General features: G+C 37.6%; 1 protein-coding gene across 1 annotated transcript; it reads left to right on the top strand.

The window, feature by feature from the left end:
• The first annotated feature begins 894 nt into the window (after positions 1–894).
• LOC120076098 lies at positions 895–1,365 on the top strand. The gene is made up of 2 exons (XM_039029876.1): positions 895–1,108; positions 1,181–1,365. The coding sequence occupies exons 1-2, from the start codon at positions 895–897 to the stop codon at positions 1,363–1,365; spliced, it is 399 nt and encodes a 132-aa protein (XP_038885804.1).
• The last annotated feature ends 17,793 nt before the right edge of the window (positions 1,366–19,158 follow it).

The raw sequence follows: 19,158 nt of genomic DNA on the forward strand, positions 1-19,158 counted from the left end.
ATTGTGAGGTTCAAAAGAGAGAAAAGGAGATTGAAAAAAGATTCCCTGACGAACAGCTGATGACGATATGGGATAATGTTCCATGGTATGCGGATATCGTAAACTTCATAGTTTGCGGCTAAGTACCTGAAGAATACTCATATCAATAGAAGAAGAAGTTAAGGCATGATGTTCAATTTTATTTCTGGGATGACCCATTCCTATATCAACTCAGACCTGACCATATTCTGTGTCGATGTGTTCCTACGCACGAAACCAAGCACATCTTAGAGCTTTTTCATGAGTCCCCTTATGGACGACATTTTCTGGGGCAACGAACTGCCGCAAAAGTTCTGCAGAGTAGCTACTTTTGGCCAACGCTATTTAAAGATGCCCATGCCCATGCAATGAAACAAGTGCCAGCATATCGAGAACATGTCCAGACAAGACCAAATACCTTTAACTTCCATCATAGAGATTGAGCTTTTTAATCTATGGGGAATCAACTTCATGGGCCCGTTTCCACCTTCAAAAGGCCATCACTATATCCGGGTTGCGGTTGATTATGTTTCAAAATTGGTTGAGGCCATCGCATGCATTACAAACGATGTGGCCACAGTGGCAAAATTTCTCAAGAAAAACATCTTCACAAGATATGGAACGCCCCGTGCAATAATAAGCGATGTAGGCACGTATTTCATTAACCATATCACCACCAATATGTTAATCAAATTCAATGTCAGCCACAGAGTCGCAACTGCTTATCACCCACAAACTAATGGGCAAGCAGAAATCTCCAACTAAGAAATCAAGACCATCTTAGAAATGCTAGTCAGTACCTCCAGGAAGGATTGATTGCCAAAGCTTGATGAAGCACTATGGGCATACTGAGCTGCCTTTAAGACCCCAATCGGCATGTCCCCATATGCCCTGGAATTCGAAAAAGCTTGCCATCTGCCTCTCGAGCTGAAACACAAGGCAATATGGGCAATCAAAAAGCTGAATTTTGATCTGACTAATGTGGGAGAAATCCGAAAGCTTCAGTTGAACGAGCTGATCGAATGGCGCATGAACACCTATGAAAATGCTAAACTCTATAAGGAACGAACAAAGAAATGGCATGACGATCGTATAAGCAAGAGAACATTCTTCATGGGACAATAGGTACTTTTATTTAATGCGTGTTTGCGATTGTTTCCAGGTAAGTTGAAGTCCCGCTGGTTTGGCCCATTCCGAATTAAGACTATCTTTCCCCATGGCACGGTGGAGTTGACAAACGAGGATGGAAGCAACGTATTCAAAGTCAATGGTCGGAGAATTAAACCCTACTATGGGGGTTTTGTGGAACGACACAAAAAGACCATCGACTTAGGCAGGCAAGCCTGATCGCCTGCAGGGATGTGCTTTGCGGCAACATTGAAAATCTTTTCCAATAAGCATCCATCAAAATTATCTTTGTTGCTTTGATAGACTAGTTTCCATTTCTGTTTCTATTTGCGTTAATTATATTGATTGAATGAATGATTGGCATGAGCATTGCGATGACTTATTATTTTGGTTTTGAGATAAACGTTACGATGTTGGGTATACATTATGATGTCGGGTATGCATTGCGATGTTGGGTATACATTACGACCATGTTCCATTTAATTTAAAAAGAGAACTAAAAATTGCGGAGAAGGCTAAACGTACGTGCGTTTAAGATCCCGAGGGCCATTAATGCGCAACAGTGGAGAGGACATTTTTTTGTCTTCTAGGTCTTAATGGTAAGGGGTGTGGCAGGCTTTTGGGATTACCAAGGCCGGCCAAGTGCAATTTCTACATTCGTTGGGCCTCTCAAGGCCCAACCTATATAAGCCCCCTCAGCCTCATCGAGTAGCCTACTTTTTCATTTTCACTCGAGCCTACCCAAAACCCTTTGCATACTCAAAACGCTACCCCATTTTTCCCCTACCCAAAAACGCCACTCTCTTCTTTCTCTTCACTAGAAACAATGGTCGGACAATCATCCCACTCTTCTTCCCAACCTTCATCCCCCTCCAAAACCCCAATCTCAATCTGAGAAGAAGTTATTCTAGCTGACAGTCGCCGCCTTGCAGCCCAACCAAAAACAGTCCCCAGAATCACCAGAAAGCCCAGGCGTAAGCCATCAGCATCTGCATCTCCATCCACTCGTCGAGAGGGGCCAAGCGTGGAGAGCGGCCCTGCCACTAGTCTTGAGGTGGTGCTCCCATTGCCTCCAACTGAAAAGTGAACAAAAAAGAAAGAATGACAGGTATGTCTTTGAGAGCATTTTAAACTACTTGGAGAAGGATGGGGGGCTACTGAAGCTAGAGTAGTGAACTAGCCTCTGCCGTTTGGAGGAGGAGTTGGTCGCGGCATCAACGAGGGATGGCTCTTGCGATCTGGGATCCTAAAAGAATGCCAACAAACTCCAATGAAAGACCATCAGGGCAGTTGTGGAGGATGTGGAAGCAAGGAGGCGGGTGAAGCAACTCGCAAAAAGAGATGAGAAGGAAGTAGAAGAACAACGGGCAAAAGAGGATAAAGGAGCCTAGAAAGAAAAAGAAAGGAAAGAAAAATGAGAGTCGAGAGGAGGCAAGCAGGTGTGAAGAGAGTGTCTGAAAAAGAAGAAGAACGAAGGTAGAGGGCTGAGAGCCCGTAATCAAAGGAGAATCCATCACCACAAGGGTGGAAAAGAGGGATGTCAGCAAAACCAGAACCATCATTAGCAGCAATAATCCTCAATTACCACATCAACTATTAGCTGGCGATAGGGGGCTCAACTCTGAGATTCGGATGAAAAGAAAGATCCTGACATCACCCCACTTATGCGCCGCCGCAAGGGTCCATAATAGACCCAGAAGTAGATGAACGCATAGAGAAGGAAAGAGAAAGAAGGAAGAGAATTTAAGGGGAAAGGAAAAGAAGATGGCACAGGCATGCTAAATCATCGCCTCAGCCGATTTGGCTAGAAGCTTCACGATGAAGGAGTTCGCCATGCCTACACAATGGCGGAAAGAAGAGAAGAAAAAGCTCAAAGATGAGCAGTGCATTGAGCTCGCCTCTGAGCAATTCGAAAAAGGATTGCAAGAAGAAGAAGATGAGAGGAAAGAAGAGGACGAAAAGAAGTTGCGCAGAAGAGCCAAAGTGCAGCGCAACATTGAGTTAAAGAGAAAAGAAAGAGAAGAATGGGAAAGGGAAAAAGAAGAGCAGGATAAGAAAGGGCACACATCTAACGACAAAGGACTGCCTTACGACCGCTCAGGAAAAAGGAAAGGAAAAGCTGGAAGGCAGCGAGTCTTCGCTGGCCAGGAGGCGCCCAAAAGTCTGAAAGGAAAATGATGACTTACAAATGGAGATTGGTTTCTTTCCTTCGCTGGCCCCCACTACCAGATCTCATCATCAGCATCAATAGTGGAGCTTGGATGGGACACTTCTGTCAATTCCCATCCATAGTCATCCAACGGTAGTGCGAGCCTTTTATCACGGCCGACTCCACGACACCGAGATGCAGTGATCGTCGACGGGAGGGTAGTGCCATTTAGTGCCAAGGACATCAATCAACTCTATAGTTAAAGGATTTCCAGAGAAGCAGTTGGCACAAGCTGTTGATTGATCTTGTTGAGGAACTTGATGGAGGATGCATTGAGATATTGGCGCAACCAGGCACCACTTGGATAGTGTTCTTAACTGGCATTAGGACCCTCGATATCCAACCGTCTGCTGCCAGAAGCACGTCTATGGGTCTATTTGGTAAAGAAGAGGCACATCCCAACCACTCATTACAAAAAAATTTCAAGGGATCGAGTCATCGCCGGATACTGCATTACGCGCGGCATTCCGATCGATGTGCACAGATTAATTGCGAGGCAAATTAGAAGCTATGTAGGCTGCATCAGAGGTCAATACTTCTTTCCATGGACTATCTCCAGCCTCTGCCTATCTGTAGGCATTGCCATCGAAGATGAGCCTATGACAGAAGTCTATGGCCTCGTTAACACTAAAATCCTGAGATTTCTTTCCAAGAATTCGCCTCATTACCCTTATCCTCCACCAAAGAAGCCCCTCATCAATCTTAATGCGACGCAATCGCCCAAACCCAAACGATGACAATGCAATGATAAAGGCAAGGAAGTTATCCAAGGCATTGCATCGCATCAACCACCCAATGAACCCTTCGAAGAGCCTTCACCTTTAGTCATTCGACCACCAAGCCCCAGCATCGCATCTTCCACTGATGGAGTTTGCATATAATAACAGTTACCATTCCAGTATTGAAATGGCTCCATATGAAGCTTTGTATGGGAAGAAATATAGAACCCCAGTATGCTGGGACGAAGTTGGTGAGAGGAAGTTGTTCGGACCAGAATTGGTGCAAATCACTACTGATACTATTAAAATCATTAGGGAGAAACTTAAGATAGCTCAGGATCGCAAGAAAAGTTATGCTGACAAACGTCGTAGAGATTTGGAATTCAAGGTGGGAGATAGAGTTTTCCTAAAGCTTTCTCCTTGGAAAGGAGTGCTACGCTTTGGTAAGAAAGGAAAACTGAGTCCGAGATATATAGGACCATATGAAATCCTGGAATGCATAGGCCCATCAGCCTACTGTTTGGCATTGCCAATGGAGCTTTCCAGGATACATGATGTCTTCCATGTGTCAATGTTGCGTAAATATATATCGGACCCATCTCATGTTCTAGAATCACAACCATTGCAACTTAAGAAAAATTTGTCCTATGAGAAAGATCCTATACAAATCATAGATAGGAAGGAGCATGTATTGAGGAACAAGACGATTCCACTAGTCAAAGTGTTGTGGAGACACCTGTAGTGAAAGAAGCAACTTGGGAAAGCGACAACAAATGAGAGCCAAATATCCTCATTTTTTCTCTTGATGACTTTTCGCTGAATTTTGAGGACGAAATTCACAAAAAGGGGGTACTGACTTGTAAGCCTTTTTCTCTTGTTTATGCTTAGCATCAACCTAGATAGTGAGCTTATTTACCTAAATGAATAACTTGGATTGTATGACCTAAGAAAGTTTTAATTCTAAGTGTTGGAATGAAAGTTGGAAATTACTTAACAAATGCAAGTTCTTTTAGAAATGTATTAATACACGTTATTATTGGAACAATTTTTCATGATTTGGCACTTGTATGGTGAACACGGTTTTTTATTGGCTAAGGGTTACAAGGAAAGAAAGAACAAATTTTGTAGGAAATGCAAGTTAGCCGAGAGGGGCATTGGAGTTGTTTTTTTTTCCAAAAAAAAAACATTCTTGGATTAATTTGCTAAAATCTAAAATTAATTTAACTTGATAAGTCTTGTAAGGCTACAAAGGATAAGGAACATAAATAAAAAGCCACGTAGTAGGCCAAACAAGCAGCTGGGTGTAGGACTTTGATTGGAGAAAAAGTGTGTAGCTTCGGCCAGAAATTTAGGGTCTGAAGAATGTGATGGTTCTCCTAAAATACTCATGCAAAAGCTTCCATATTTAATCCATATTAAATATTATTGAGTTGTGAGTCTATTATAGGGCTGCTCAAGAGATTTAGGATCGACAAATTGAAGAAATCGTGAAAATAATGAAGGTTGCCCAGAAAATTGGAAAATCCGAGTAAGGTGTAGTCCAGGAGAGATTTTGAGCTCTGGAATACGAGTTAAGAGCTGTAATTTTGAGGCTATTTAACTTAAAGGTTTATTAACATATTTCATGAAGGAAGTACGTGCAAATTTTCCCTTTAAGTTGAGTTAAAAGTATGTTAAAGTGAAACTAGTGTTTTCTCGAACAGGGTAGTAGCAGCCACCACCCCCTAAGAGCTGCCAGCCCCCACCAGCGCGTCCTCCATTCCCATGCCATGCCCTCAGCACGCCTCAGCTCATTCAGCCCTGCCCACCCATGGCCAGCCTCGCCCACCCACGCCCACTGCCCGCGCCCTTGCCCATTTCTAGTGCCCAATTCCTTGTTTTTTAGCATTTTTGGTGTTGGTGAGCATTTTTGAATCCCAGTTAAGATTTTCTTGATATTTTGACCCTAGAATGAATACTTTTGGATTAAAAAATGATTTTTGGGCCATTTTGGATAATGTGAGGAAAATGGACTTAAGGAGCAAAATGTGAATGTTTAGGTGTTAAATTGAGTTCAAGTGGTTACATTGAATCACTATGGGTTGTTTTGGTTGATTTTACCTATCGTGGGTGTCTAGTAACCTTGGGACTTTATTTCAGGTCAAATTGAGGTTGGAAAGGCTTACAACCCATGGAGCTCGTGCCAGTGATAATGAGTGGTTTACTTTTGAATGTTTTGTTATAGAAACTAATTATATATTATAGTATGTTATGATTTATGAAATGTGATGGCATGATCTGTTTTACTTGATTGATATTTCAAAAATGTTTAAATCGTGATTTCTAAACTCTCGATGGTTTTATATGATCTTGATTTATCAAAATGTAGTTTGGAACCAGAGTTTACACAATTGTGACTTGCATGGTTTTATATGAAAACCTTTTGATGTTGAGTTTAAAAATGTTGAATGTTTGTGAAAGTGATTTCAAACTACTAATTCTTGTACCCGAGAGATGGTTATTTTCCTGTGCTACTTGAATGTGTTTTAGTAGCATCGCTCAGGCGATCAGGGGGCTACCAGGGTCAGATGTGGCCAGAGTATACCGAGAAGTCCAGAGGAACCTGCGCCTGTAGCGCCACCCAGGCTATCAGGGGGCTACCACCGGGGTCAGACATGGCCAGAGTATACCAGGGAGTCTAGAGTAACCTGGGCCTGTGGTGTGTATCTATGCTTAGCCTTGAGGCAGCTCTGCATGCATGTATGACCTTGTGATTTGGTTTACACTACAGGGGCATTCTGTGTCCAGAGTCACCCGCCGTTGTAAATGAGTATTTGGGTACAGAGTTGGTGTAGCTTTCTGATATGATTGAATGCTTTAAAATGTGCTTATGAGAGTTGATCATGCCACTGTTTTACTAGCATGTGTTTGAGATGCTATTGAATCTTTTATACTTGGCCAATGTTTTATTGAATTATTTAATTACTTTTATTGATGATTTAGAAAGCGATAACTTATGTTTATATTAGATTACCACTCACTGGGCATTAGCTCATGCTTTCGATGTTTTATGTCCCCCCCCCCCCCCCTCCCCAGGTAGCGTTAAAGTTCCAAAAAAATGCTGAGCTGTTTACTACCACATGACAAAAGTCTTCTACTACATTGTAGGCCTTGCACTGTTGTAAATAGATTGCATATCACGAACCTTACGTGTCATGGTTTTGGGAGTATGGGACAAGAGGAGTTGTTTTGTTGTGTAATGTCTGAAAGTGTTTCCGTTGAGTCTAAACTTTGTTCATGGTTTGTATATAACAGGAGATAGGAAGCTTATAAAACTTGTTTGTGGATATTGTAAAATGGAATAAGCTGAATGGAAATTAAATGTGCTAAAGGATTATTGTGTAATTGTTCAGATTTAAGCACAGGTTAAGTTGGTTAGTAAGATGCTAAATGTCATCGGAGGAGGTGATGTTTGGCATCTTCACACCTCTTTCTAGGTTAGGTGGGTAATCTGGGAAGGGGTGTGACAACCAACGCATGCGTTCTTCCATCAACACATAATCTCCTCCTAATTAGTCCTCATACGCTATTCCTAATGTCCTTTGAAGAGAATTTGAGTTCTCATCTGAAGTCCTTGGCCCTATTTATTGGCGTCCAGAATCTTTCTAAGGTCGACACCTCCTACTTGGCCGCATGTCCAAGTGTCTTTTCCTTACACTATTACTGCAATCTTTACGTCATAGCAACCCAAGGTGTCTTCCTCTTCCTTTAGCCAACACATAGCCCTCACATTTGCATGTCTTCTTTTGCATCCACCTCATTTGCTTAAGGCTTAAGCTTTTTTCCTAACAAGCCACATGTCCGAATGACAACCCTGAATGTGTCCATCCAATCTCAATGCATCCATCTACCGCAATTGCCTCTATCTAACTTCATATGCGTTCATTCGACTGGCACAACACACTTATGTCAAACACCACCCATTGGTGCATGCGTCCATCCCATCTTTGCGCCCTTGCGGTGTCTTTAAATCTCAACATAACACCCTTCAGGCCATTGCCGCCTAGCACCTTTCCCCATATGCGACCAACTAACCTCGATTGTGCCATTTCCAATTAAGCAACCTTACCTTGTGCATCCCATTGACGCAACTTGGTCGCATATGCTAGATCCTTTCAAGGCTCCCCCTTGGCCACATTCCCTCTACCGCATGGCTTACCTTTGCCTTATGTGCTCAACTAGGATTATGACCAACCCTCTTCCATCGCATACTATTTGCTCAAGCCTTGTCCTATGCGTCCACATGCCTCGGATGTCCAACGCATGTAGCACATCTCCAACGCATATCAACCCTTGAGTCAAGCTAAGTCTCAGCTCAACACCTCATGGTATAACTTACCATCGCCTAGCCTCTTGCTAACGCATCCCTCATAACCATCGCATGTATGTATTAGTTGCTTATCAACGTCCTTAGTCTCTTGCTCAAGACCAACGCAACCAACCTTATAAACCTTATTACCGCAAACCTTAGCAATGCAAAGACAATTAACCATGCGTTCACCATGGTTTGTCTCATCGCCTAGCTCATCGTTTAGCAAGGCTGCCACATAGCACCATCGCTTACATTGTCGCATAGCACCATCGCATAGCATTGTCGTATGACACCATCGCGTAGCATTGCCGTATACCATCGTGTAGCATCACCGCATACCATCGTCTAGCATCGCCACATACCATCGTGTAGCATTGCTTATTTACTACACGATCAACCTGCGCACGCATCTCCAGTGCTTAGCGCCTACATCCGTACAACTTGAGGCTACCGCATGCTTTGCTAACCTCCCAAGACATTGGCTGCTGCATGTTTGTCCCTGCATAGCCTTTCCTCTCGGCCATACTATATCCTCTTTTAATGCCCAAATAACCTCTCAAATGTTCATGGCCAATGCATGGCACCACACCAACGCTTAGAACAAGGCCAATGCATTGTCAAATACTTAACCATTTTTTTCTTGGCTTCCAATGCATGGTTATACTTAACCAAATTTTCACCAGTTAAAGCTTATTTCAAAGCTACTTAACAAATCTATTTAAACACTTAGAATTTTCCTACTCTTTAACATAGGATTTAACTTACACTTAGTTAATCCCTCTTATTTCCTGCTTAAGTAGGAAAAATGGAAATCCGGGTTTCACACAACTCCACTGTCCCACTAAAGTAAAAACTTGTCTAAGGGACAAGAGTTGAAGTTGAGCTTGGTACACAACAAAAGTTGGATGTTCGCATGACACCTGTGGGAGCAAGCTAAAACGAAGAGTGTAACCATGATCAACGATCTCTATGATATGACGCAAACCAAGCTATGACATAAAAGGTACATTCCATTTTTTTACAAGAAAGAGAAAACATCTTTTCGAAACAAGAAGGGAACTTTGAGAAAAATTTGTCTAAAGTAAGACTAAAGTAGAGCATTCTGAAGAAATGTTCAAAGGATAGAAAGAACAAGTGATTTTGAGAAATTATGTAGAGGAATAGCATTCTGAGTAGCTAATCGGCACAAAACAATGACTTAGGACTTAAGCTGAATTGCCTTAGTATAGGATATGCTTGAGGACAAGCATACTTCTAAATTTGAGGGTGTGATAACATGTAGAAATATAAGTTATTTATATCATTTTACTTAGAATATGCAACAATATGAAGGAAAAGTTGCATCGAACGTAGTAAAATTGGCTTAGAAACACAAAGATTGTAAAAGTATCATAAACACACCCACTGACTGCATTGCAAGGGCAAAAAGGATATCCAAACCTTTGTTTTACAAGTAACAGGTATCACCACATGCGATGATTGCTCGTGAATAAAAATATCAACGCATTCTCGGGGATTTCTGAAATCGTATAGCTTTTTCTGACATACGGCCTAACAAATGGAACGTGGAGCAGAGAGGACATTCCCACCAGCCGCGACAAGAAAAACTAACTTTTCAGAGCGGGACCACTGAGGCAAGATATGCTAAAATCTATAAATAGCAACATTCAACACAAGGAGAGGACACGGAAAAAGAGACGAAAAAGAAGAGAGAAAATAGCAAAAAGAAGTTCTGTGTAAGGAACACTCTTCTCCCAAGAACTCTCCTGAGAAGAAAGTTATCCACCCCATTCCTCCACTCATCCATCGCACCAGCAAGCAAGCAACTCCGATCGGGATCCGTGCCAAGACATTGACACATAGCTCTCGACTATTCTTACTTTCTGTTCATCGTTTGTTGTTCATTTTCTGTCTTTCATTCATATCTCTGTAACAAACGTTTTATCTTTACCAATTAATATCACTATCATGTTCATCTTCATCTCTCTGTTCACCATTATGCATTCATCCTTCATTTCTTTCACCATGAGTCACTAAACCTCTAGGGTGTGGGGGAAGGATTGAGCGAGTAAGTCAATCCATGTTGAAGAAGTCAGCTAAGTTTGTTTAATGTTTGCTCAATGGCATCTTCACCTGCTAGAGCAGAAGAGAAGATGTTAATCCACCTCTCGAAAGAAGGTTGATAGAATACGTTAACTAAAGCAAGAATTATTTCCAGATATGGAAACAACCTTGCATTTGGAAACGTTCGTCCCTGATCATCATAGAAATATGGTGACGCAGGCGATCACCGGGAGGTGTAAGCCAAGGTAAGATGGAACGTTAGTTGCGTCCTCAACAGGATTGACAAACTTGCGATAATCTTTTCCCTTAACCCATTTCACTCTGTGTTTCTATCCACAAGACTTACCATCACATTCACTCATGCACACCTTACACAATTTCAGATTTATTTACCTGTTTGTTCATTTATCATCGCATTTTACTCTCTAGCACTTCACAACCTTAATTTGTTTACGGTCGCATATATCACTTCATTGTCACACAAACATCGCAAAACCCCGCGTTCGACCTCGGATCATTCTGAGAAACTCATAGTGGAATTTTACTTGGCTTCATCGCGAGAAAACTTGTGACACGCATACACTATCTGAACGCATCAATTGGCATTTTACAGTAAACTCTATAACATCACATATATCATCGGTTAGTGTGATTAAAACATCGCATATCATTTTTGCCTTGGCATTCCAAATAGAACACCTAGGATGTTAGTTTATTGGATTTTAGGGCTAATAAGACAAAATTAAATAAAACATCAATAACACTTATTGAGAAAAATATTAGTAAGTATTTATTAATGATGGTCATTTAATTACATTCACTATCTATGAGTTTAGGGCATAAAACCCAACAGGAATAATATGGAATGTGAGTACATCTTGTTGGTAAACAGATGGTTCTTATTGACATAACTGTTTGTATTATATAAAAGGATTCTATAGGCTAAAGTATGAGAAGATCTCCTTTATTATCTAGGACTATGAGATATGTCTCTAGTGTGCTAGGGCAAGTGGGAGAGCATGTAGGGTATAGTGTTTGCCTTTGAATACATGTCTCAGTGGCTCATATTTCCTTGCCTTTAGTGCAAGTGAGAGATTTTTTGGGTGTATGTCCTAAAGCCTCATAGTTTTATGTTAGTAGAATCAATGGTGATTGATTTTATATTATTTGTGCAATAATCCATTAACCTAAGATCCAAGGTTATCTAATGTAACTTAAACATGTATGTGGAGACATACAAGTAGATCATATTTAAGTGATAACCTAAATGGTCTGTAGTATATGGATAAGGTCAGGTGCCTTATCCTAGTAACACTACTTATACGACCTACTTTGTAGTTGTTACAATTGTTGTTAAGTACTACAAATGATATGATCCTGATCATTCTTGTGGAGACATGTGAGCGGGTTTATCTTATACAAAAGAGTTTGTATAAAGAGTGGACCACGGAATGTTAAGCCTCTCTTTATAACGTCGTTGCTAGAAGAGACTTACATTTTACCAAGATGACTATAAGTGATTTGACCTTAATCTTGAGTGAGTTGTGAACTCTTGCCTATGAGGATGATCCTTTGATTTTTATGGTGAGAGTGAGCAGATTCGCTGACTCAATAAACCTACCATTTTAGGGATTCGTCTGATTGGGAAGTTAAGAATACAACTACACAAGAAGGAATTCATTCCTTCCCTATAATTAGGGTAAGAAGATAAATTGCTCCCTTAAGGGCTGATTTCGGGACTTGAACAATGAGGTGCCACACCCTTTCCTGGCTCGAGAGGGGTTCGATCATAGTTGAACTGACTAATCGTTCATTAGATGGATCAATGGTATTTAAGGAGTTAGATGTAACTACAAGGGTAAAACAGTAATTTGATCCAACTGTACTTACGGAGCAATTTGTAAAAGGTCAACATATTGTTGATTGCTTATATCTAATGGATACAGAAATATATCTATAGTGTAAAGAGTTCAACTATCGATTTTTAATGGAGTAGCCGGTAGTTAATGAATGTTGATTAATTTGATTAAAAGAATTTAATTAATTAATCTCGTATCGTTGAAGTTTCAATCTATAGGTAATAAGGTTCCCTCGTTGGCTCAATGAGGATTAATAAGAATCAAATTAATTTTGATTTAATTTAAATTGTTCAAATTAATTAAAGAAAATTAATTGTATAAGATATAGTTAAATAATATCTATAGATACATTATATAATATAATGTATGTTGGTACATTATATGATTTTATAAGAGAAATAAATATTTGAATATGATTCAAATATTAATTATATGAATATGATTCAAATATTAATTATATGAATATGATTCATATGCTAAAATTTAATATGAATATGATTCATATTAAATTTATATAGTTTTATGAGAGAAGTAAATATTTCAATATGATTCAAATATTAATTATATGAAAATGATTCATATAGAAACTATATGTTATAATTAATATGAATATAATTCATATTAAATTTATATAGTTTGTTGAGAGGGGTTGTTATTTGAATGTGATTCAAATATTAATTTATATGAATGTGATTCATATAAAATTATAGGTCAAAATTAATATGAATGTGATTCATATTAATACCTTAGGTTATTTGAGAGAACAATAAACTATGATTTATGTTATATATGATATAACATATAGTTCGTAATATATTAAGTGGTTAATATATATATATATATATATATTAAATTTAATTTTTTGAATTTTAATTTAATTTAATTAAAATTAAAGGGGAGGAAGTTATAACTCCCTCACCCATTTATTTTCTCAATCTCACTCTCATGTAAAAAAAGTGGGAAAACAAAAATGGAGAGTAGTTATCTCTCTCTTTCTTTTTCTCCTCTTACTCTCTGTGTCATGCAGATGAGTTTTACAGAGAAGAAAATCTCTCTCAATACTCTTCTCTCCTTCCCACATGCCAATTTTAAATGAAAGTCCATACCTCTGCACAATTCTTGTCCCTGAGAATAACAAGGAAGACCCCATGGTGGTGTCCGGTTGTGGTGTTCGTGAGATCGAGAGAAGACGACTCGAATTGGACAGGAACGTGAAGAATTGATCTTCAAGAGTATGTGATTCCCTTTATATCTTTCTTCTCTGTTTGATTAAAACAGTAGATAGCATGCTTAAGTTAATATTGTTTATTGTTTCCGTCTCTCTATATTTCTATGTTTTGTAAAAGGAGGTTTAGAGACCAGTGCACTCAATTACTTCCATTATGGGGAATTTCAATCCCTTCAGGGTCTACTCTCAAGAACAAGAACAACTTACCCCAAAATATTCATAGACAAAGAATGAAGAGGAAAGAGCTCCAATCCATGATTACAACCCAAAAATCCTAAGCTAAAATACTAAAAAGTTAAAGAAGGAAGAAGGAAATTAAGTCTCTTCTCAACCTCCATCGATGTTGGCATGATTATTACATTACAAAGCCTGAAAGAATTGAAGAGATATTTATAGAGGTTAGTCGAACGTCACGGTGCTGTTGTCGAATGCAGCTGCTTTCTGACCTTCATTGCCATAGCACTACCTCGCACGCAACATCACTCATCGTTGCACCTTACCCATTCATGTAGCGCGCGTGTTGCATGTCTCCATCAATGTCCGGAGCGCTGTGGTGCTCCCTACTTCACATGCCTCTACCTTTGTGCGCAGCACAAGGCGCCAAGCAAGGGCAATCCTACGCTCCCTTCAGATCAATTTCGTAATTTTTCTCCTTTAAAGCTCCGGGTGCCCAATTTCACTTTCGATAACTCCAAATCGACCCCAAACGACATATACACTCCGAAATGCAAGATTTGTTCAAAAATCCTATAAATTAGACATTTAAACACATTAAATATTACAAGCAAAGCGGATTAAGAATACATAAATAGTTATTTTCAAGAGCTATCAACTTTATCCTAGTGACACTACGGACACAACTCACTTTGTAATTGTTACAATAGTTATAAAGTTTTACAAACGATCTGATCCTGATCATTCATGTAGAGACATATGAGTGGGGGTATCCTATAAATGAGTTTATATAAGACCGGACCATGAGATGATTAGTCTTTCTTTATAATGCCAATACTTGAAGAGATAATGTTTTACTAGGATAACCATAGGTGACTTGACCTAAATTTTGAGTGAGTTGTGAACTCTTGTCTATAAAAGCAATCCTTTGATTTATATGGGCGAGAGTGGCCAGATTCACCGACTCTATAAGCCTACCATTTTGGAGATTTGTCCGAGTAGGGAGTTGGGAACACAGCTACACATGATGGGACTCACTCCTTCCCGTCTTGAGGGAAAGTAGATGAATTACTCCCTTAAGGGTTGATTTCAGATCTTGAACACTGAGACGCCTCACCCTTTCACTGGCTAGAGAAGGGTTTAGGTTATAGTTGAACTATAACTAATTGTTCATTAAAGAGATCAGTAGTACTTAAGAAATTAGATGTAACTACAACGGTAAAACGATAATTTGGACCAGTTGTAGTTACTATCGATTTGTGAAGGGCCAACTTAGTGTTGATTAGTTATATCCATGGACACAAATATATTTATAATGCGAAGAGTGCAGCTGTCAATCTTTAATGGAATGACCGACACTTGATGAATGTTGATTAATTTAATCAAAGAGTTTAATTAGTTAATATCGTATAATTGGAGCTTCTAATCTGTAGGTCCATAAAGTCCCCTTACTAGCTCACTAGGGATAAAACAATGAATAATTATTTTTGGAATAATTTGAATTTTTCAAATTATTTAAGAAATTAAAGGTATTAGTTATATTAGTGTGATTAATATAAAGTATAATGTATATTGATACATTATAGTATATAGTTAATTATAAATACGATTTATAATTAAAACTATATAATATGTGAGAAAGAAATATTTGAATAGGATTCAAAGATTTTTTATATGAATGAGATTCATATAAATACTATAGGTTAAAGTTTAATGTGAATAGTATTCATATTAAAATTATAGGTTATAAGAGAGAGTTGCATTTTAATGTGAATAAGATGCATAATATATAGTTAATTAATTAATGGTTAGTTAATTAATCACATATTATATTATCAAATATTTTATTGTTAATATTACATGATATTTCAACTCCCCATTACATAGGAGTTATTTTTTTGTACGTGGGAAGAGGTTATTGTAACTCCCTTCCCTATTCTACCTTATCTGTGTTTATCGCAGAACTACAAGGGGTAGAACAGAAGAAGAAAACACAGTAAAATAGAGAAATCTCTCCCTTAACAAAAAGCTCTTAAGATTCTCTATAATTTCACCTTCCTCCTCCTAAAAACTCTAAAGAAGACCATACATCCCCACTCCTTGTCCGAGAATAGCAAGGTTATTACGTGGTGGTGTCTAGAAGTTTTGTTTCAGTGTTCGTATCTTAGGGAAGAGTTCTTGTGTTCATGATTGTTTGGGAGATCAATCAATGGAGAGGAAACTTGTGAAGAAGTTATCTACAAGGGTAAGTAGTTCTTCTTTTCCCTCCTCATCAATGTAGAAAAACATGTTTTAGGATTAATTGTTTATCCTAAATAAATCTATATGGTTACTTCTACGTGTTTTATTGTTTTCAAAATTGAATGCCACTTGCACGATGTCCATATGCTTACGTGAGGAATTCAATTCCTTCGGTAAGAATATGAAACTTTGAAGTAGTTCAACGATAAATAAATGGAGAGAAATTTTAATGAAATTGGAGGATGAGAGATTTTGTAATTGAAGAATGATTTCATTTTTGAAGAAGATGATTGTTGACATTTAAAGAGATTTTTGGCCAGAAAGGGATATTAAAAGTAGGATTTAGAAATGACCATTGGATGGAGGCTTGAAGGAATAAAGGGTGGAGATTAGTCAGTAAAATAAGGAAAGAACAATAACGACATGATGATGATAATACTAATAAACTAAATTATAGTATATTTTAAATTGGAAAATAGTCGTTGGAAAGATTTCCTTTTTTTTTTTTGGAATTCCTTTTAAAATTAAAAAAGTAATTCTTCTTTCATTTTAATTTTAAAAATGAATATTCATATAACACCACATGTCACGATTTGAGCTATCCAATTGTTTTTATTCGCTACGCGTGTACTATCTATTTAGCTCGTATTGTCAGGTGATTAATGGCACCAATGATTTTTATAGTTGTTTGGAATTCCTACTCCACTCCCAAAGACTCTATCTTGGATATTTTACTGCACAAATTCTCTTATGGGTGAGAATCAAACCGATTTACCACTCTTTTTATGGGTTCAAGAGTCAAACCACTAATGATCCTTTTTCAGGTTTAGGATCCAACCTATTCCGATCTTTTTCAACGGGTTCAAGATCAAATAATTACAGATTCTTTTTCTTTTTCGAATTTAAGATTAAACCACTACACTCAAATCCAAGGTGCATCTACACCTTATTACAAATTTTCAATTGAAATTATGAAGTTGAAAATTCTATAAAAAGAAAAGCATTCTCAAAAGTGTAAACTAACAAATTTGGGTATTCAAAATAATCTCTTAAAAATGAATTTATCCAACAAAAATAGTTGTAAGAATATGAAATTTTGGAGTAGATTAACGATGAATAACTGAAGAGAAATTTTAATGAAATTAGGGGATGAGAGATTTTGCAATGATTAATGATTTATTTCTTGAAGAAGATGATTGTTGAGATTTAAAGAGATATTTGGCCAAAAAAAAAGAATATTAAAAGTAGGATTTAACAATGGTCATTGGATGAGGGCTTGAAGGAATATAGGGTGGAGATTAATTAACAAAAGAAGGAAAGAAGAATGATGATGATGATTTAAAAAAAAAAAAAAAAAAAAAAAAGGTTAAATTACATTGAATTAATTTTTGTAAAGGAAAGGGACCGTTGGAAAGTTTTTCCCTTATAAGGAAAAAATACTCTTTTGATTTTGAGACAGTTGCAAATATAGACATTAGACTAAAAGTATTACCAGATATAAATGATGTAAAAAAAATTATAAATATGGACAAATATCAGTGATATACCATATTATTAGTAGGAGTCTATCAGTGATAGACCATATCCCGGTAAGAGTCTATCAACAATAAAATTCTATCGCTAATAGACTTGTCTATATTTACAATTTTTTTAAATGATGTTATACATTTAATTATTATTCCTAAAAATGCTACCAACTGCAATTACCCTTTAGTTTTTTTTTTTTTTTTGGTTTAGTACTTTATTCGGTCCCTATATTTCAAAATGTAACACTTTTGTCTTGAGATTTCAATAATGCTCAATTTTAGTCTTTGAGATAACGTCCCTAACTTAACGAAAAGAGATGATAGAGGATTAATTTTAAACCAAAATATATTTTGACAGACATGAGTATTTTAATTGTGATAGGGCAACAAAGTTTTCTTTTAAAAAAAAATGTAATAAAAGAAACTAAAAAGACACTCCTTGAAATCCAACTTTTCATTGCCATAGAGGAAGAAAAAGGAAGCATCAGTGCTTGGACTGAGAGGAAGATGGCAACAAAGAAGACAATCTGTTAGATGACAGACCAACTTCCCCACCATTGTTATTACCACTCAGCCTACTGAAATTTCCCCACCATAGCCTACAGCTACACTCAACTCATGAAAATCTAGAAACGGCGGAAGAAGAAGAACACAGAGATTTCAATTGCCAAATCTAGAAACGCATTCAATTGCCATAATCTGCCATTCATCTGAGGATCTTGCAAGAACACATTGAGATTTCAAGACTTCTTCCAAATCCACCACAACTTTTTTTCCAGTCTCTGTTTTACAGAGAGTCTTCAGAAGCCCAATTCCACCTGGGGCTCATGGGTTTATCAATCCACCCCAAATTCCACACAAATTCTTCAAGAAATTCATTTTACATATTAATTTTAGATGATTCTCTTTGTGAGCGAAACAATTGATAAGATGAAGAGACCAATACTGCGTTTGAATGGGCCATTCTTCTGTTTTTCTGTTCTCAATTTCGACCCCTGGAGGAAACACATGTGGCTGAGAATTTGATGCCAAAATGTGAAGATGATGAAACATTTTGGAAATGAAAAGTTGGATTCCAAAGAAATGTCTCTTTCGGTTATTTTTATTTATTTTTGTTTTTTTAAAAAAAGAAGTTTTCGTTCCATCACAATTAAAATAGCCACGTCATCAAAATATACTTTGGTTTAAAATTAGCTCGATCATCATTCTAGTTAGTCTTCTATTGAATCATAGACGGTTCTGTTATATCAAATACTAAAGCTGAGTATTATTGAAATTCAAAAACCAAATAGAAACTAAATCTAAAATCTAGGAAGGAAAATGATTTTTTTTTCTTTTATTTTTTAATTTTGAATTCCTTTTAAAATTAAAAAAGTAACTCTTTTAATTTTTTTTAATTTTAAAAATGAATATCCGTATAACGTCACTTGTCACAATTTGAATCGTCCAATTGATTTGATTCGCCACATGTGTACTATTTATTCAGCTCGTATTTTCACGTGATTAGTTCACGTGTGCCATATCATCAACATGATTTTCCTTTTAAATCTTCTTTTGGCTACAACTTCTTCATTTGATGTTTGATTTGAGTGATTCAAATTGTCTTGAAATTTTCTTTTCAAGCTTCACACTATGGGCACT

Source organism: Benincasa hispida, chromosome 4 (genome assembly GCF_009727055.1).
Source record: "Benincasa hispida cultivar B227 chromosome 4, ASM972705v1, whole genome shotgun sequence".
Taxonomy (NCBI): Eukaryota; Viridiplantae; Streptophyta; class Magnoliopsida; order Cucurbitales; family Cucurbitaceae; genus Benincasa; species Benincasa hispida.